We start from the raw sequence: 20879 nt of genomic DNA, 5'->3' as shown, positions 1-20879 counted from the left end.
GCTCAATTTATGGATGAGAAAACTGAGGCAAAGAGAGGCTCCGTGACTGGTTTTTTTGTTTGTTTGTTTTTTCCCCCAAAGATGTGCAGCTAGTAGTAAGCAGTGGGACCAAGGGCTGAATCCTGGAGCCTGGGCCTTGCACCTTTACTCAGCGCTGTTTTCCTCCCTCTGCCTCTGTCTTCCCATCTGTGAGATGGGAGGGAGCTGGATGCGGGGCCCTCACAGCTCCCGGATCCCATACTGACCAGCCTGGGCTTCGCCTTCTGGACACCATACAGGTCAGGGCACTGCGGCCTCAGGTGGTGAGGGCTGTGCCCAAAGCCCCCAGGAACCCGGGCGGGGGTAGGGCAGGCGGATCCAGGCGCCTTTCCAGGCTGCCCTCCAGCTGTTCAGCGACGCCAAAGCAGCTCGGAGGCCAAGGGCCTCGAGTGTGAGTCATGGAAACCAGGCAGCGGGATCTTCCGAAATGGGAATTCCATCTGCCTGACTTGGTGCTCCTAGAGGGTGGTTTCCATGGCAATGTGGGAATACTGGCCCGAGGCTGAATCCCTGGATCCTAAAGAAAGGGGAAGGTGAGTCTCCTCACAGGCCCAGTGTCTCCTCCGAGCAGAGGAGGCCGCAGAGAGGCCGGGCGGGCTGGGACCCAGAAGGCCTGGGCGCTGCCATCAGCTGTGCGGCTATCATTTTGGGGGACAGGAGTGGTGTAGCCATCCACTCTGTTGGACCTTGATTTCCCAGCTGTCAGGTCCCCAAATCTCAGGCCTGGATGACACCTGAGAGGTTCCCTGGCCCTGAATGAGGAGCACACGTCTCTGTCCCCAGTCCTTCCAGGGGCATCACGGCAACTCTGTGGTGAGAAAGCCCTTCACCATTTACAAAGCCAAACAGGGCTCGCTAGCCAGGTCCAGTGCCAGGCCCCTGGCACCTGGAAGAAGACCCAGCCCCACTCCTGAAGGAGCTCACAGGGGAAGAGGCTGTAACATGTAGTGAGCACCTTTTGTAACCTGGCCCCAAGTTAGGCCCCCCAAGACCACCATTTCTGATGCTTTCCCAGTTCGGGGGAAACCTAGGTGTGCTCTTGCTCAGGGAGCCCAGCAAGGGCGGCATGGAGGACAGTGGCTGCAGCTCCAAGTCCTCGGTGGGCAGACCTGAACCCAGGGCCCCACGCAGGGAACAAGCTCCAAGGAGATGGGGCCCAGCCCCTCTGGCACCAATTCTGTCTCCCTTCATCTGTCAGCCCAGCTGAGCCAGTCCCCACCCCAGGGCCCCACTCTGGTCGCTGCCTCCGGATCCTGGCAGGTGGTATGTGTGGGCAGCTTTTGCAACGGCTTGGGCAGGCTCTCTCCCACCCCTCTAAGCAAGTGGTCCAGGGCCCCCTCTGGACCGTGGCTTTGAACCTGGCCTTTCCTAAATCTGCATCTCCTGTTAGGCACAGAGGGGGACGTCCTCCCCAGGGCCACAGAGGGACACTCGGGGAACACGATCCCACCCCGGCCCCGTCACCTCCCCGGCTCGTTCTCTGTCCTAAAGGCCTCCACAAGCCTGCCATCTACGGCTGCCACCCTGCCTGAGATTCTGGCCTCATCCACCTCCACCAGCCATCCTTGTACCACCAGAAAGTTCCACTGGAACCTCAGGGTGTGGCAGGACAGAGACGGGAAGGGACTAGTAGCAGCCAAGTTAGGAGTCCCTCCGGTAGCTGGTAGGGGACAGTGATGCAGAGTATAGCCAGGCTGGCTTGGGCTGAACCATGTCTCTGCCACTTGCTGGCTGTGTGACCTTGGAAAAGTCACCTAACCTGCCTGGGCTTCACTCGCCTCATCTGTTAAAGGGGGATAAGCCCCAGCTCCCAGGCTTGTGGGGAAGATGAGATAGATGTTAAGTGGAACAAGCCTGGCAGAGCGCCTGGCACAGAGCAGGCGGCTGTCTGGGAACAGCACCAGCGTATCATGTATATGGCACAGGGGTGGGAGGCAGGTGATGGCTAGAGAGGAGAAACAGCTAGAATGACAGCCCACCTACCAACTGCCCCAGGCCCAGTCTCCCTAGGAAGCCTCAAAACCAGGAACACACAGAAAGGGTCAAGAACAAAAAATAACACAGGCCTTTTATTTGCTCCAGAACTCGGCCACTGTCTGGTCTGAGGGTGCCATGCTTCCCTGGAGCCCCCGGGGGGCCCTCACTCAGGGGTGCTGGATTTCGGTGTGAGGTCAGACTGCGGCCCCCACCCCTCCGGGCCTTGTCAGTCCAGCAGTCCCAGCTGCCCGCCACTGGGGCTTGGGACCAGTGAATCCCCTGAAACCGGAAATGGTGTCCACCTTCTCTGCGAGGTGGCTTTTCACAAGGCGTTGGTTAAAATATTGCACTTGGAAATTAGGAAAACTGATGAGGCAAAAGGTTTCCTAGTACAGGACGACGTGCCAAGCATCCAGCTACTGTTTAAATAAATAAAACTCAAGGCAGGGGTCTGAGCTGAGAGCCCCGGCGGCCCCCCTGGAGAGCCCCGGAGCCCAGGCCTGAGCCCCTGCCCCATCAGCCAGTTCTTTAAGGAACTTGGTCATTGCAAGAGTCTCCACATCCGGGAGCAGCAGCTCCGGATCTGGCTCAGCCAGGGCCCCTGACCTGCCAGGGCCCTCGGGCCCCCTCGTACCAGGGCAGTGGGGACCCACTGGGGCCAGTCCCTCTACTCCTCCAGTGGCCTGGGCCTCTCTTGGTCCAGGCCTCTCATCCAAATGTCCGTCTGTCTGTCCGGACACAGCCTTCCGGGCTTGCTTGCCCCCCTGTCACGGGGAGAGGGAGGCAGTGGGGAGGCACCCAGCCCGCCTGGTGTGAACGCTGAGCTCCACCCCCGTGGCCCCTAAAGCGGGGGACTCATCTTCTTCTGGTTAATGAGGTCCAGGTAGAGGTCAGAGCGGAGGAAGCGTGGGTACGAGTCCTTCTCCATGAGCCCAAAGATACGCTTCTGCGCCAGATCAAAGCAGCCCCGCGTGACGCTCTGCAGGTTGTCCTTGGTGTGTTCCCGTGTGTATGAGTCCAGGTTTACCTGCAGGGCAGAGGGTGACATTGTCAGGGCTGCCTGCAAGAAGCTGCTCCTGGGGACTGGGGGCCCCTGGACGGGACCTACCAGCTTCTCACCTCCAAGCCCCTGCCCTGTATCTTAAGGTTCAGAGCGGAGGCCCACAGGTTAGTGGACTTAAGTCCTGGCTCGGTCACTTCCTATTCAGGTGGGAGAGTTAACAGGGCCTGAAAACACCACCTCCAGGGTCTGGTTCCCTGAGTTCAAGATCCCAGCAGTGCCACATCTAGATGTCTGATCTTGGAGTTCCCGTTGTGGCGCAGTGGTTAACAAATCCAACTGGGAACCATGAGGTTGCGGGTTCGATCCCTGGCCTTGCTCAGTGGGTTGAGGATCTGGCATTGCCGTGAGCTGTGGTGTAGGTTGCAGATGTGGCTTGGATCCCTCGTTGCTGTGGTGTAGGCTGGTGGCTAGAGCTCCGATTAGACCCTAGCCTGGGAACCTGCATATGCTGCAGGAGCAGCCCTAGAAAAGGCAAAAAAAAAGAGACAGAAAAAATGGATGTCTGATCTTTAGCAAATTATTGAAGGGCTCTGTGCCTCCCCTGCCTTGTGTATCAGCCAGAATGGTGGTATATTCCTCACCGAGTTGTGGAAATTAAGATCATCCATATCAAATAGATGGACTGTATTTAATATGCATGCAGAGGAAGCACCCCACAGATGTTAGGCTCTCTGAGACAACCTCCTCATGTTTAAAGGAAAATAATATTAAAACCTATTTTATGGGTTGTTGGGAGGGTTAGATGTGAGAGCCCACACATGGAGGGCTTAGCGTGTGCCTAGCAGCCAGCAGCACCTTGACAGGTGGTGCTTGGCCATTATCCTTGTTATCCATCAGGATTCTGTTCTTCCCGGGGCCCCAGCCTGCTTCCTTGTCACCCTGGGCCCACGGTCCCTAAGCATCGCTCTGGCCTCTCCCCTTCCTGAGCTGCTTGCTCCTTGAGGCTGCCAGGCACCCCGGTCACTGGGAGGCCCCCGGCATGAGGACGAGGGCTCGAGGGTCCAGCCCCAAAGCCTTACCTCCTTGCAGGCCTGGATGGCGATATACTCAGCAAAGATCTTCTTGGCCTTGGCTGCCATCTTGGACTGTGACTTGACCTTCTTGAAGTCCTCGCATGCCAGCCAGAATTCCAGGTTCTCCTCACTAAACTCAGTGCGAAGGAAGGCTTGGAAGACCGCTAAGCCATCTGTGAAGGAGAAGCCCAGACCCCGAGGTGAGAGGCAAAACCAGCCCCTTCTGCCCTCGGGCCCTCCAGCTAACCCTTTTGGGGCCTTTCGGGTGCAGATGCTGGGAGCTTAGTAAGCTGACCCACTTCTGAAAGCCAGGAACCCTGGGATGCGGTCCCGCCCCTGCCGCTGCCTCTTTGTGGGCTCGGCCAGGTCTGCCCCCATCTGTGCCTCCATTCCTTCATTGGACAATTGGGGATCCTCAGTCTCCTCTCCTGGTGCTGGTGAGGCTCAGAAGCACTCCTGCCCATGAGCGGGCGGGCACATCTGGCCCAGTGCAAGCCCTCAGTACATGGAAATGTTTATTGTTATTCTGGGAATATGGGTCTGAGCACACAGGTCCCAGTGGCCTCAGGCAGGCAGTGCCAGCTCCCATGGACAGGGAGGGGCTGGCGGAAGCCGGCTCCAAGGCCGGACCAAGGGCCTTGGCCTTTCCCAAGAGTAGGGACACCTGACTGCCCAGGAGAGGGGGACAGGCAGCCTCTCCAAGGCCCGATGCACTCCCTGAGCCTGGGAAAGCGGTGGAGGAGGAGAAGGGGGGGAGGACACAGGGAGGGGACGGGCCGGCCGGCCCCCACTTACATTTGTGGACCAGCAGCTTCTCCAAGGACTCGCCCCACTTGAGTGCTTCCTCTGAGGTGGGCCTAAGGGGTGAGGCAAGGGGCTCGGTGAGGGCACTGGGAGGCTTGGGGAAGTGGGGTGGCTGGAGCCAGGTGACCTCTGTCAGCTGCCTTTGGCCCTGGAAGCAGCTGAACCAGGCTGGGGAGCCCAGAAGAGGTATCACTTCTGCCTCCACCTCTGCCCCTCCCTGGCTGCCCTTCCCGAGGAGCAAGGAGCCGAGGTCCCCTCCCTGAGGAGCAAAGCCCCTCTCCCAACCGCGAAGGCAGCTGATCCTGGGTACCAGACTCCCTCCACGAGAGCCTCCATCCCCCAGGGAAGCCGACAGCATTCTCTCTTAAGCCCATGGCCAGCCCTGCACCCCCAGGGACCGGTGAGTGTCTGAGGGGACCCAGGGGTGGCAGGGAGGACCTACTTGAATGACTTCATCACTTTGTCTGTCTTGCCCGCTGGCTGGGCCCCAGGGGATTCGTTCCGCCGCCTGAAGATGCCCAGCTTGTTCTTCATGTCCTTGGCTCTGGGGGCAGAAGCAGAGACGGGGGTCAGTCAGGCTGGCGCACTCGGCTGCTGCAAGCTCAGGGTGGGGTGGGTGCGGGCTGGGGCGACGGGCACCTACTCCTTCATGGTGTGCCGCCTCTGGAGGTTCCCGTTCCGAGTGAGGTACATGCCTCGGAGCATCGCTGTAGGGCCCCCCACCTTGCTGCCTGGGACGGTCCGCTGAGAGCACCCCCGGGGCTCCTGTCTCCCACCCCGCGTCCCAGGCGGCAATAGTTCTGGCTGCAGCCGAGTGCTGCTCGCTGGGCTCCCAGTCGATTGACTGGCCTCCCAGCACAGGCCGGGCTGAGACTCAGACAGGAGGAGCCAGGAAATGGGAGGGACCAGGATGGGAGCCGGGGAGAAAAAAAAAAAATATTCCTCCTGGCCAACCCTGAGAGGCAGCCTGTGAAAGGGGCATGTGTCTGTAAGGGGCGGCCTCTGGGGCCCGCCGGGCAGCTAGCCAGACCGGTTATTTGTGACTGGCCTCCCGGTTACCATGGCAGCGCCCTGGGAAGGAGGAGAAAACAAGTCAGCAAATTGCTGGAAGGGAAGGAGGGAGGAAGGGAAGGGAGCCTCTGCCCACCAGGGTGGCAGGCCCGGCTATTTTTAGCCACGAACCATTTTTAGCCTCGCCACTTCCCCAGGCGGATTTCGGCATGGGCAAGCAGCTGGCAAGAAAGGGGTTAAGTGTCTCATGCCCCTGTTTGCCTCCCCCTGGTCCCTAGACCCTTGCTCGGGGCACCTCCCAGAGAATAGTTCCTGCCAGCGGTCCGCCCAGCCTCAGTCACTGGCTTTGGGTACATCCATCCATGACTGAGAAGGATGTCCTGCAAACTCTCGGTAGTTTTAGGCTTGAATAATTTCAAAAGTACAAATTCTATAAACTTTCAAAAACATCATTTGAAATGAATTTTTCGTGCCTATTTAGTCTTACGATTTTTGAATAATCAATTTTTCATTTAAATTGTTGATCTCTGTCCTTCCGATTAAAGATGGAAAGTGCTGACTGAGCCAAAAATTAAATGTGTTAAATTGAAAACGGGTCATCAAAATCACAAAGCTATTAAGCGTAAAAGAAATTTAGATAATTCAACTTATAAAGGTGTTTCATGAGTTGGGAATGTACTTCTGACGTCATTCAAGTTTCGAAGGGCACTAAGACCTAGGATCACTCTGTTTAACTAAGGAAAGTGGTACCTGGGGGAGGCTAAGAGCTGCAGTAAGACAGTTGTGGATTCAAATCTCAGCTCTGCAGTTACCAACTGTGTGCCCTTTGTCAAGCTACCTAACCTCTCTGAACGGCAAGTTTTCTCATCTGTTAAACACAGATGATACTAATACATACCATCTGCGGGGGCTGTTTTTGAAGCGAGAAGAAAATGCACATAAAGCTTTAGCACGGTGCAGGAGGCAAAAGCGCTCAGGCTTATCCACACGTGTCCTGAAGGTCTGGGCCAGCTGACTAGGGATGCAGAGCCTGTGCTAGCAGATTCCAAGCTAACGAGATGAGGGATCGGCAGCCCTATGGTGAGGATCAAGGCCCTTGGAGAGCCCTGGGTGGCTAGGAGTGAGAGAGCACGGCTCCCTGGGACACAGCGCTCCATCTCAGAGCCCAGGTCCAGGTGAGGACACAGAGGCCCAGGAAAGGGGAGGGGCCTGCCTGAGGGCCAACCTGCTGGCTGCCCCCACCCACCTGGGCTCCTTGCTGGCTCCTCTGGGCTGGAGGAGGCTGAAGCTCCTGCCCAGCCAAGCCCTTCCTCCCAGAAGCACAGCCAGGCAGACCCACGGGACAGGGTACAGCTGCAAAGGTCCTTAGAAGTCCCCGACTGCCACGCAGGCAACTCAAGAAAGGATGGGAGAGGTCAGAGGGCCCCAAGTGTCCCCCGAGGGCCCAGAGAGCAGAATGGGGACCCACAAGAGGAAGCTAAAGGAATACATTCCTCCGATCAGTCATGAAAAGGTGAAAGGAGTGGCCCCTGGGAAATGGGCTCCCATCAGGAAGGGCTCAAAGACTCCTTAGCCTGGGGGGGCTGTGGACCTCCTTCAGAGCGGCTGCACTGGGCTTAAAAGCAGCAGCTCTGCATAAAAAAGAATCAACTAATGCCACTTGCAAAAACACAGATGGACCTAGAAATTATCAAACTAAGTGAAGTAAGTCGGAAAGAGAGAGATAAATACCGTATGATATCGCTTATTCATATGTGGAATAACACAAATGAATTTAACTACGAAACAGAAACAAACAGAACAGACTTGTGGTTGCCAAGGAGAGGGCGGTGGGGGAGGGATGGATTGGGAGTTTGGGGTTAGCAGATGCAAACTATTATGCATAGAATGGATAAACAGCGAGGTCCTACTCTACTGCACAGGGAACTATATTCAATGTCCTGTGATAAACCATAATGGAAAAGAATATGAAAACAAATGTATATATAATTGAATCACTTTGCTGTACAATGGAAATTAACATAACATTGTAAATCCACGATACTTCGATAAAATTTTTAATAAAATAAAAAATAACAGGCTCTGAAGAAATATACATATATATATACCTACGTACGTATATTTATATTTATATTTATATATATTTTAGAGCCCCATGCCAGGTTTCAGATCTTAACTCTACCACTTACTTGCTTTGTGACCTTGGACAAGCAACTTAATCGCTTTGTGCCTCAGTTTACCCATTTGTAAAATAGGGTAAGAAAAAAAGAAATGTAAAATAAAATTACAATAAAGGTTGTATTAGATAACATATGTAATGCACAGAGAATAGTGCCTGGCACAGTCAATGTTTATATTATTCTCCCAGATTCTAAGAGTCCTTGACTAAGCTTCTAAGAATGTAAGCTTCGGGCAGTCAAAAGGCAGCACCCACTTAGAAAGAAGACTTGAGTTGGTGGAGCAGGGTAGCTCCAGCATCCTGGACACCCGCCCTCCGCTGCTTCATCCCTGGGAGGGCCACCCATGCAGCTCTGGTCCTACCTCGACCAGGGATGGTTGGTGCAAAGAATTGGTTCTGTTCGTGCATTAAACCTTCCCTGGAAAGTGTGCTTGTTCCAGACTGAGGAGTGAGAGAAGCCTACAGTTGCTGCAAAAAACTAAAGAGGGAAGAGGGCAGTTCCTGTCGTGGCGCAATGGAAACGAATCCGACTAGGAACCATGAGGTTGTGGGTTCGATCCCTGGCCTGCTCATTGGCTAACGTTGCCGGGAGCTGTGGTGTAGGTTGCAGACGTGGCTCGGATCTGGCGTTGCTGTGGCTCTGGCGTAGGCCGGTGGCTACAGCTCTGATTCGACCCCTAGCCTGGGAACCTCCATATGCCGTGGATGGCCCTAGAAAAGGCAAAAAGACAAAAAAATTAAAAAATGAAATAAAATAAAGAAGGGAAGCTAGGGAGAAAACGTTTCTAGGGAGTGGACCCCAGCCAAGGTCAAGGTCAGGGAAGAAGGTTGCTCAGGGAAGAAGGTTGCAGGAGGCAACTGGGAAGGATGCCTGTTCTCTTCCCTGCCCCAGGTGGTGAATGGTGGGCACTAGAGGATTGTACGGGGGGTTCCCTCTGCGCACCACGACATGCCCCCTGCCTCCTCCCCTGTTCCTGGCCTCAGTCTCTAGGGCCCGAGGTGCCAGGAGACCCGAGAACACCCTCGTTCTCTGTGAATGAATGAGCATCTCCAAGGAGCCTCCAAATCGAAAGTGTAAATGCTCTGATGGGGCCAAAAAGGCACGGGGAGCATGGGATTCTCTCTCTGGGCCAGCAGCACCCTCTCCTGGCAACGTCCAAGACTGCAAGTATTTAAGAGCTTAAGAGGAGAAAAGGGAACCCCTGGCTGGTCAGCAGGAGCAGAGAACTTGCCGTGGCTACCTGGCCACTGCTTGGCTTAGAAGTTGGCAACCTGGCAGGTTGCTTCTTCTTGGTGCCCTGTGGCTTCCAAATACTAAATTAGCACCTTGCCTCACTGTGTGTGGATGCAGAGGGCAGTGCTGCTGCTCAGGACCTCACCCCGGGGCCACTGATAAGTCCCAAGATCTTGCAGTTCACGGGCCTCTGTCTGGGGCAGAACTGGGTGCAGCCCCTTCTCCTCGCTCCCTCCCCTGGAGGAAAAAAAAACCCAAAGGCTGAGTAAGAAGGTGCAGGGTCCTCCCTGATCACAATGGGGAGGAACTTTTCAACGTACAGGTTTTTGCTCTTTCTCTTCCGGGAGGCTTCGTCATCATCCCCAACGGTGTCAGCCCCGCTCATCTGCAGAGAAAAGACAGACATGCTGTAGTCTGGGTGTCCAGGGGCTGCTGCCTGAGCAAAGAGGGGCTCGGGGATCCAACAGCTCCTGCAAACCAGCAACCCCCACCCCCAGGCTCCCACCCCTTGAAGAACGGGGGCGGGAGGAGACCCCCGCTACTGAGACCGGCCTGCCCTAGGAGTGTGGCTGGCTTGGCAGAGCTTCCACCCAAAGAAGTCTCCTCCTTGGGCACCTTCTAAGCCAAGCAGTGGCCAGGTAGCCACGGCAAGTTCTCTATGTGGGGAAGCCAAGGGCACAGCATTAATGGCAGTAGGGAGGCCAGAGAGCAGCGCTTCAGTCAAGGATCTGCTGTGTGACTTAGCAAATCACTGTCCCTCTCTGAGCCTCTATTGCTTAATTTCAAAATCAAGATCGTAATGACTAACTCACTCAGGATTTGACATTTTAAAGAGACTAGGATTGGTCAGCAGTGTGTTAAGCGAATTTAAGGTACCTCTCCTGCCTTAACGCTTCCACAGCTCCCCAATGCCCTTGGGATAATGTTCAGATTCCACAACATGAACTACGGGGACTATCGTCTTAGGATCTGGGCAGAAAGCTCCATTTCAACATAAGTTACCACTCCTTCCGTTATCTCTCCAGCCTGACCCCTGCTACAGCAACCCCTCCAAGCTGCCCTCCAACCAAAAAAAAAATGTCTTCACAGCCCCATTCCCTCATCTCAGGCCTTTACACGTCCTGGTCCTTCCTTGGGGGATGCTTCTGTGACTGTCCCACCTCCCCTTCCTCTTAAGACCCAACCTCAGGAAAGACCTAGACCTCAGGTAAGCTGTCTAAATGCCACCTCACCTGGGAAGCCCTCCTTGACCCCTAGACAAAGGTTGGGCCTCATTCACCTGTTTTGAGGTCCCCACCACACCCAACATGGCATGTTCCAAATCTGTCTCCTCCACTGGACCGTGAGCTCCCCAGAGCAAGGGCTCTCAGTCTGCCTTCACCTCTGTCTAGACCACCTTCATGGTCTGGTACATGTTAGGAGCTCAAGAAATACTTGTCCAATGAATGAATGACTCGAGAGAGGCGGGGAAGGCAGGCTGGGAACGATGGGTCTTGAAGGCCGTGCTACTTGATCCAAGGCCTGAGACTTGACTCCCCAGGGCTCCCCTGAGCCCAAAGATCCTGCCCCACCCCTCTGGCTTTGGCTGCCTGGCCCCCCTCCCTTCCTGGAATGCCTGCGGCCCAGTCTCTCTGTCTTCCCAGCCTGCCGCTCCTCCCCGCCTCCAGATCACTCCAGACTCGCACCCTCTCTACTGAGGCTGCCCTCGGTTGCCTGCCTGTGCATGTTCATCCTCCTCAGGGGAAACCAGGGTCCCCCCCCCCAGTGCACTTCAGAACAGGAGCACAGGAAATGCACTGAGAGGCTCGAGGAGCCAGTGCTAAGGGCAGCCTGGGTTTGGACGCTATGTCCTAAGACAAGTCAGGGGGCCACCAGGTGTGCATCTCAGCTCTGAGGCCTCACGAGCTGCATCCTGGGCCTCAGTGTCCTCATTCGTAAGACAAAAAAGATGGGCTAAGCCTTAAAATACTACGTTCTCAGAATAGAGAGCCCAGAAATAAACCTCCACACCTACAGTCAATTAATCTATGACGAAAGAGGCAAGAACACTCAATGGAGAAAAGACCGTCTCTTCAGCAAGTGGTGTTGGGAAAGCTGGGCAGCGCATGTAAATTAATGAGGTTTGAACATACCCTTACCCTATACACAAAAATAAACTTAAAGACTCAAATATAAAAGACATGACACACATCATAAAACTCCTAGAAGAGAACATAGGCAAAACATTCTCTGACATAAATCAAACCAATGTTTTCTTGGGTCAGTCTCCAAGGCAATAGAGATAAAAGCAAAAATAAACAAATGGAACCTAATCAAACTTACAAGCTTTTGTACAGCAAAGGAAACCATAAACAAAATTAAATTAAAAGACAACCTACAGACCGGGAGAAAATATTTGCAAATGATGTGACCGACAAGAGCTTGATTTCCAAAATATACAACAGCTCCTACAACTCAATAATAAAAAAACAAACAACCCAATAAAAAAAAAAGGGCCAAAGATCTAAAGAGACACTTCTCCAAAGACATACAGATGGCCAACAGGCACATGAAAAGATGTTCAACTTTGCTAATTATCAGACACATGAAAATCAAAACTAAAATGAGGTATTACCTCAATACTGGTCAGAATGGCCATCATTTAAAAAGTCTACAAATAACAAATGCGGGAGAGGGTGTGGAGAAAAAGGAGCCCTCCTACACTGTTGGTGGGAATGTAAATTGGTGCAGCCTCTTTGGAAAACAGCATGGAGATTCCTTAAAAAATTAAAAATGGAGTTGCCATATAATCTAGCAATTCCATATGTACAATGGAATACTACTCAGCCATAAAAAGGACAAAATAATGCCATTTGCAGCAACATGGATAGAAATAAAGGTACAAAGTGAAGTAAGTCAGAAGAAAAATACAAATACCATAGGATATCATTTATATGTGGAATCTAAACTATGACACAAATGAACTTATTTATGAAACAGAAATAGACTCACAGACACAGAAAACAGACTTATGGTTGCCAAGCGGGAGGGTGGTGAGAGAGGCATGGGCTGGGAGTTTGGGATTAGCAGATACAAACTATTACATACAGGATGGATAAACAACAAAGTCCTACCGTATAGCACAGGGAATTATACGCCATATTCTGTGATAAACCATAATGGAAAAGTATGAAAAAGAATGTATGTATATGTACAAATGAATCATTTTCCATACAGCAGAAATTAACACAACAATTAAATCAGTAAAATAAATTTAAAAAAAAATACTGTGTTCTAAATTCTCAAGAGAAAAGTGGACTTGGAGTTCCAGCTGTGGTAAAGCCGGTTAAGGATCTGGATGGAGTCTCTGTGGCAGCTCGGGTCACAGCTGTGGCTTGGATTCGATGCCTGCCCAGGGAACTTCCATGTGCTACTGGTGCAGCCAAAAGAGAAAAGTGGATTTCATCCAGATATGGTCAGCAGGAGGAGCTACTGGCCTCGGTGGCTCAATCATCCATGAATGGATGGACGGATGCATAAATGGTGGATGGATGGACAAACCACAGCTTCATTCATAGAGCTCAGGCTATAGGCCAGACCACAGAATGGGCTATATCCAGATGATATCTTATTAATCTTCAGAGTAGGTCCATATTCTTCTCTAAGAACCTTAGAGAAGTTAAGTCGACTGCCCATGGATACCTGACGTTGAAGTGACAGCTGGAATCTAGGTCTGAATCTAGAACTCAGGGACTCTCTTTCTCCACCAGAGGATGCTGCTACTCAAAAGTAAAGACGGGGCACATCGGGAATGTTTTCAGTGAAAGACTCAGGGGAAATGCTGCCTCTTTCCTGAAAATGCTGCCCCACCAAGCCCGTAAACACGTGTGTACGTGCGCACACAGGCACACACCCGCCTACGGTGTGGGGCTCCTGATCCACAGTTTGCAGCCAGACCTAAGTATAGATCCTGCTTCCAGTGACTTTGGAGACGTTTTCTAGCCACTCGGTTTCAACTTGTTTAGGTCCAGCAGAGGCGTGGTGATGGTCACCCACCGCACTGTGGGGAGATGCACCAGGAGAAAGCCTGGTCCCCCCAAAGCCCATCCTGGCATGCCAGGGGCTGACAGCATTCACTGCCCAGTGAGTGCTGTCGCTGTCACTCCATGCACATACAAGGCCATAGTCGTGCTGGCCTGACTGGGCAGCGCCTGAAGCCCCCACCCGTGGGAAAGGGCCACGAGCACTGGGCTTCCTCCCATTCTAAGCTCAGCTTCCGCACTTTATCGGCCCCACACAATGGGCCTGGGGACCACTCCCGCCCGGTCCACCGCCCCCAGCCTCTGCACTGCTGGGAAATGGGCTCTTCCTTTCACTGCTGGGAGGGGGTCATCTTCTCCAGGGACGGGCCCACACCAATCAGCCTTAGAGGGGGGCCAGGGAGCTCTGGCCCTGGGAGCCGGCCCCCAAAGTGACCAGGGAAACCCATACAACAAGAGGGTGCTGTGCGCCAGGAGGAGAAGAAACAGACAGAAAGTCGGAGCTCTCATGTGCAGCCTCAGAATGCCTCCTGAGCCTCTCCAGGAGCTGTAGCGAGGCCTGCCCAGGGCCCAGCGTGCACAGGGGCTCTCCTCCCACTGCCCACTGCCCCGCAGCCCTGCTCTGTGACAGGGCCCTCCCTGCTGAACCTCCCAGCACCCCCTTCACTCCAGACAGGAATCCCCAGAGCATGCCCAGCCCCCACCAGCCACTTCCAGGGACTGGGAGCTCACTACCTCTTAGAATAATAACTATAATTCGTATTATAATTAGAGCTATAATAATAGTCCTGGTTAAGAGTTAGATTCTGCGAGTTCACAGAAAACAGAACCTGACTAGCATCTATGAGGACATGGGTTCAATTCCTGACCTTGCTCAGTGGGTTAAGGATCTGGCATTGCCGTGAGCTGTGGTGTAGGTCGCAGACACAACTCAGATCTGGCATGGCTGTGGCTGTGGTGTAGGCTGGCAGCTGCAGCTCTGAGTCAGCCCCTAGCCTGGGAACCTCCATATGCCACAAGTGTGGGGCCCTCAAAAGCAAAAAAAAAAAAAAAAAAAAAAAAACACACACACACACACACACACACACACACACACACACACAAAATGAGTTAGTTTCTAAACTGCCTGGATTTGAATCCTAGCCCAGTCACTTAGCAGCTAAATGACCTTAGCCAAATCCCATCCCCTCTCTGTGCCTCAGCTTCCTTATTTGTAAAATAAGGATAATAATTGGACCTACCTGGTAGGGCTGTGATGAGGATGAATTAACATGTGAAATGCTTACCACGGAGCCTGGTACTGGAGGTGCTCGTAACTCGTAGCTCTGGTGGTCACTGCTGACATTTCCTATGTGCCAGACACCATGCTCAAGTGCTATGTCATCCTTTAGTCTTCTCAGCAATTCTAAGAGCTATTTGCTGTGATTTCTCCCAGTTTATGGCTGAGGAAACCGAGACCCAGAGTAGCCCAGTAACTTCCCTGGACTCTCCGAGCTGGCCAGGGGCAGAGAATCTCAGGTCCAGCTCCAGAGCCCGCCCATGGCGAAGGCGCTCCTGTGAGCAGGGCCTCACCTGGTTTCCCCTATTGGCCCTGACCTGACTTCCAGGCCACCTGGCCCTGCCTGGCTGCTCTCTCTGACCCAGACCAGCTTGGTAGACCCCATGGAACCCTGTGCAAACACTGGGGCTAAATGCTACACTTAACTGTTTAGGAATAGGAAATAAAATTCTCTAGGCTTTTTGTTTGTTTGCTTTAGGGCCAAAGATGCGGCACATGGAGGTTCCCAGGCTAGGAGTCGAATTGGAGCTACAGCTGCCGGCCGACACCACAGCCACAGCAATGCAGGATCCGAGCCTTGTCTGTGACCTACACCACAGCTCATGGCAATGCCAGATTCTTAACCCACTGAGCAGGGGCCAGGGATCGAACTGGCATCCTCATAGGTACTAGTTGGGTTTGTTTCCTCTAAGCCATGAAGGGAACACCCTAGGCTTTTTAAAAACTGGGAGGCTGGAAGGTGTTATCCTATCTTGGAGCTGGAAGGCATCTTAGGGGCTGTCTTGTCTGACCCTCCGCTGACAGCCTCTGCCCAAGCAGGAGGGGAGAAGGAAGCATGGCCAGGGAGGGGTCATAGCCTCTGTCTCCTTATTGTCAAAGAATGATCCTGAGCCAAGCCAAGCCAGGCTGGGGTGAAATTCAATAGCAGCACCGTGGGCCCAGACCCACATACTCTTGGAGCTCCCCTGGCTCCCAGGAAAGGGCAGACATGAGCCTGTGGATCTGCCCTGCAGGACCTCCAGGGAGAAGCCGGCAGGGCGTCCGTCTGGCAGCAGAGGGCACTGTGGGACAACTCAACCCAGCACAAGGAGCCAGATCCAGGGGATGAGCCCAGGATAACCCTGGGGGATCTCCTCCTCCCCAGACGTCAGGCAGTCCATCCATAAGGTAACCACGGCTGAGAGGACCATCTCTCAGGCAGGTCTGGCTCGGAGACTCCTATATATAGCAGAGTCTCAGTACATATAGGGACTGTCACCCCTGTGCCTACAGCATGCACCCAGGACCCTGGACACCCTCAGCTTAGCCACAGAGCAGCACAAGGACTGGCCCAAAGCCACGCCTGCTCTGTCTGGCTCTCCTGGGTCTCACGTCCTCAGAGGATCACTGCCATGGGCACAGAGCTGTTAGCATCCTGCAATTTTTGGAATCCCTGCACAACTCAGTGAAGACTTCACATTCCCGTGTTATAAGTGAAAACTGAAACTCAGAGGAAAACACAACCTGGCCAAGGTCTTGGGACAGGAAGGAGGAGGCAGAGCCGACACTTGAACCCAGTCTGCCCCACTCCACAGCCTGAGGACCTCAGGCCCCTCCTCTTCACCTCTGTCCGGCTCTGCCTGGAAACTGATCTGTCGGCATCCATGGACCTTCCCAGAAAAGCCAGGCCCAAGTCAAGAAGATAGAAGCCACAGGAAAACCTGCTGCCTCTCCTGGCTCCAGCCCCCCACCCCTGCCCCTCACCAGCAGGAGGCATGCAGGGTCAGGGGCAGAGCCAGAGACGACTGGACAGGGTGAGGCCACCTCCAGCTTCATTGTCTTGTGGCCTGGGACAAAACCTTCTCCCTAGGCCTCAGGCTCCCTACTGTAAAATGTGTACAACTGGTCCCAGCTCCCAGCAGTGCTGTGAAGGTTGGAAAGGAGAGCTGCAGGGAGTTCCCACTGGGGCGCAGTGGAAATGAGTCCAACTAGTATCCGGGAGGATGCACGTTTGATCCCTGGCCTTGCTCAGTGGGTTTGGGATCTGGTGTTGCCATGAGCTGTGGTGTAGGTCACAGACACGGCTCAGATCCTGTGTTGCTGTGACTGTGGCGTAGACCGGCAGCTGTAGCTCCAAGTCAGCCCCTAGCCTGGGAACCTCCATATGCCGTGGGGTGGCCCAAAACACAAAACAAAAGAAGAAAAAGGAAGGGGAGCTGGGGGCACCTTGTGAATGTTGAGATAACTGTCACTGCCCTTGCTACTACCATCCTCCTCCTCCTCGCCATCATTGTCAGCATGATGCCCATTTAGGAGCACCTACCAGCTGCTGAGTACCAGGCCCTGCCCTAAACATGCTGTCTGAGTCAGGCTCGGAGTCTTCCCAGCATAACACCGAGGAGGTATGATACCCACTTTACCGATGAGGAGACTGAGGCAGAGACTCACTGCCCAAGGCTCACTACCAGTAAGGGATGGAGCGAGAGCAGGGTACCTGCCCAGCCTAGAGCTCACCTCCCCTTGACAAGGGTTGGTTTCCCACTGAAGCCACTGCCTGGAGGGAGGATGTGAATGATGAAGGACTCGAGTCCTGGTAAGCGGAGGCCATGTGGAGGGGTAGCCAGCAGGGGCTAGTGGCAGCCTCTGAGGTCCCTGACAGACTAGTCACTCAGGCCCAGGAAAGGAAGCGCCAGGCAGTAAGAGTGTGGTGGAGGGGAGGATGCCAGTGAGAACCTTGGGCACCCAAAGGAGGAAGCTGAGACAGGAGCGAGCAGGCCTGGGCCTGCAGGACGGCCGGGTGGAAGTACCTGCCCCCCAAACAGGAGCTGAGATCAACTGATTGGCGGACCTAGAAATTACGTGAGAATGTGTGGGGATTTATCTGTATATACATATTTGTCCTGGAACAAAGGGGAAGGGGACAGAACGTGGAAGGGTCTGGTGGGGAGCACTGAAATTGGGGAGCCCAAGGTAGGTGGTGGGCCCTTGGACCTCAGTCATCCTCCAGAGCAGAGCATCCAGCCCGGGCCTGAGTCAGCCTGAGGTTTCGCCTCAGTAAAACAGAGTTCTGGACTCTTTCCTAGAGAAGCTTTCTCAAGAATGGCCTAAGATGGTGATACTCAAACTATGGGGAACATCTACTCCCTGAGGGGCTTGCTTAGAATGCAGGGTCTGGGCACCATCCCCGGAAGTTCTGATTCCAGAAAATCTGATTCCAGAGCCTGGGGTCAGGGATTTAGCAATCTATACATTAATAACTTCCGCTTCTGGTGCGTTCAGAGCACATCAAAGTGCTTACAGATGAGGAGAGAGATCCAGCCCCAATTCCTTTGGGATTTAGTTCCAATACCGAGGCACAAAGCGTAGGGCCCTTTTCCGGAGGGCCCCAACCTGCCCTTCCAGTCTAGCTACCTTTTAGCAGAAAGTGTCCTCCCACAGGCCGGACCAGCCTTATTGCTAGTGGCTGAGAAGCTGAGGAGGCCTCTGAGGCCATGTCTCACCTTGGTGGGGAAGTGTGCTGGAATCCATTAGTCATGTCTGCCACGGGTTTGGAGGCAGCAATGGCAGCACGGGTCCCATGTGTCTACCATCCCGCACTTGAGAAGTCTCCTGTTCCAGCTACACTGGCTTCTACAGATAATTTTGCCCAGGTCATGATCTTTCACAGAATGCCTGCCTCATCCTCTGTTTTTCTTCTAAACCCACTCAACTTTCAAGGCCAAGCTGAGGAGCATCCTTGGTCAGAAGCCTTTCTTGGAGGCCCTAGGCCCTGAGGTCTCTCCTCCCTGAATCTGCAGGTGTCTGAGGGTCAGCTGCCCTCTGTGGTCACTGACCACCCTCACCCACCTAGCCTGACAACAGTTGTCATAACGACACCTGGCACTGCACCAGCTGTCAGCACCTCCACGGCATCCACCTGGCACCTGCACTAATGTCACCAGGCACCAGACTCTTTGGGTTCCTCAACCACCATAGGATGTGAGCACTATTCATTTCTGCTGTTCAGAGAAGACACTAAGGCTCAGAAGAGCGGTGGGACTCACCTGAGGCCACACAATAAGTAAGGGGCAGGACCCAGACTCAAGCTGGCTAATGAGCTTCCCACGGCCATGACGCAATCTTTTCACTGTTAGGGCACCTTCCCGGCCCACACAGAGAAAGCATTCCTCACAGGCTGAGATCAGCCTCACACATTTCTATGGCCCCTGCTATGGCACAGAGCACAGGGCCTGACACACAGCAGGAAATCAATAAACACTTATTCATCTATTTATAAATATTTGCGAGAGGCAAATAGCATGGTGGTTAAGAGCTCCAGCCCTGGAGCCACATTCTAATTCTGGTTCAGACATTTACAAATTATGCAACTTGGGACAAGTGAGATAACCTCTCAGTGCCTCAGTTTCCCCATCTGCAGGGGGCGACAACAGTAAATTACTTAGAATAAAGCCAGCACAGAGAAAATCTTTGTTGTCATGGTTGTTGGCTGATAGATTTCTAGTCTGGCAAGGCCTAGACCAAATGTAAATTATAACTATTTTTCCAGTGGAGTTTCCTTTGTGGCTCAGTAGTTAACGAACCTGACTAGGATCCATGAGGATGCAGGTTCAATCCCTGGCCTGACTCAGTGGGTTAAGAATCCAGTGTTGCCATGAGCTGTAGTGTAGGTTGCAGACACGGCTCAGATCTGGCATTGCTGTGGCTGTTGCATAGGCTGGCAGCTACAGCTCCGATTTGACCCCTAGCCTGGAAACTTCCATATGCCATAGGTGTGGCCCTAAAAATAAAAAAAAATTTTTTTTAAACTATTTCTCCATCTATTAAGTTGGAGCTTTTGGATCCACATACACCTGCTCTACTTTCTGTGGGTGCCCCCAGTACAACGGAGAATCTCTAGAGTCGTAAAGTCATGGGATTAAGTCCATGGCTTCTGCCTTCTTGGTACCTCTGGGCCTCAGTTTCATCCTCTGTCAAATGGGTAAGAAAGCTCACCGGAAGGCTGAGAGAAAGGCAGAGGTGGGACAGAGCGAAGGCTTGTTCCCTGTAGCATCTGGACCCATGCTCTCCCCACCCCACGGTGTACCCACTGCCCCTCCGCCCTTGGCCTCCTTACCTTCCTGTGCCCTGTGAAGAAGAGGGAAAGGTGATGCATTGAGCCACCATTGCGGCCCAGTTCCTTCTTGAGCGTGCGGGGCGAAGGCATGGCCCAGGTGGACGCAGTGCCCTCTCCGTCAGAGCAGTGCAAGGTGGTATCGGAGGAGAAGCAGGGCCCACGGGCCTCCTGCAGCAGGCTGCCCTCGCTGTGCGTCCGGCGCCGCAGCGAGTTCTGCACGCGCAGCGAGAGGCCGCCCTCCGCGCCCTGGCCCGTCTCGATCATGCTGCTGCGCTTGGCCTCGCCGCGCTCTCCATAGTTGTCATCGCTGGTGTCCTCGTCCTCGTCCTCCTCGCCCTCCTCCCCCTCCTCAGCCTCTTCCGCATCCTCCTCATCGCCCGAGCTGCCCCCCTCCGCCCCTGCCTTCTGGCTGTAGACACAATCCAGCCGCACCTCGGGGATCACAAAGTTTGGCCTCGAAGCCACGGGCGGGTCCCCTGTGACTGCTGGTGGGTCCCCTGAGCTCGTGGTCTCCTCAGCAAGGGCCTCAGCTGCCAGAGGGGGCTGGCTAGGGGGCAGATCTTGACCGAGCTGAAGGTCCTGAGCAGGGGGTCCTCGGCGGCAGGGAGGTCTTTGCTGATGAGAAGGTCTCGCCCGGGAGAGGGTTCTTGCCCAGCAGGAAGGTCCTGGTGCGGAGAAGGGGCTGGGGGTGCAGGGGGTTCCTGGCACGGTGGGGAGTCCTTGCTTGGCGAGGGTTCCTGGCCCGGAGGGGGTTCTTTGCAGGAAGGTGAGTCTTTGCTGGACAGTGATTCTGGGCCAGCAGAAAGTTCCTGGCCAGAGGAGGAGTCCTTTTTGGGTGGAAGGTCTTGTCCTGGAGGAGGCTCCTGGCCAGGAGAGGGGTCCTTGCTGGGTGGGGGGTCCTCAGCACCCAGCCTCTTCCCTTCCTCTAAGGGCATCTCCCTCTTCTCATCCGCCTCTGCCTTAAACATCTGTGAAATAAAGAGAAATGAGCAAGGTTCACAAGGGGAGGCTACTGTGCACGAGCCAATGTCTCAGAAGCTGAAACAAACTCAAGCAGCAGCCCAAACCCCACAGCCTGCACCCCACACCCCACAGTGTGAAAGTCAAAGCACCAGATGGAAGCCTGAAAGCCCCTTAGCTTAGCTGAAAATGGGTTCCCACCCTAACTT

General features: G+C 54.0%; 1 protein-coding gene across 1 annotated transcript in view; it reads right to left on the bottom strand.

Moving 5' to 3' along the window:
• Window positions 2082–20879, bottom strand: part of RGS3 (regulator of G protein signaling 3) — a 133188-nt gene continuing 114390 nt past the window's right edge. The window contains 7 exon segments of the mRNA XM_003480580.4: window positions 2082–3043; window positions 4099–4265; window positions 4888–4949; window positions 5339–5440; window positions 9641–9705; window positions 19711–20300; window positions 20303–20678. Coding sequence (XP_003480628.4) covers window positions 2858–3043; window positions 4099–4265; window positions 4888–4949; window positions 5339–5440; window positions 9641–9705; window positions 19711–20300; window positions 20303–20678 — 1548 coding nt within the window. The 3' untranslated portion in view covers window positions 2082–2857.

Source organism: Sus scrofa, chromosome 1 (genome assembly GCF_000003025.6).
Source record: "Sus scrofa isolate TJ Tabasco breed Duroc chromosome 1, Sscrofa11.1, whole genome shotgun sequence".
Lineage (NCBI taxonomy): Eukaryota > Metazoa > Chordata > Mammalia > Artiodactyla > Suidae > Sus > Sus scrofa.
The sequence above is the reverse complement of the archived record's forward strand: the minus strand, read 5'-3'. Positions and strand labels throughout refer to the sequence as shown.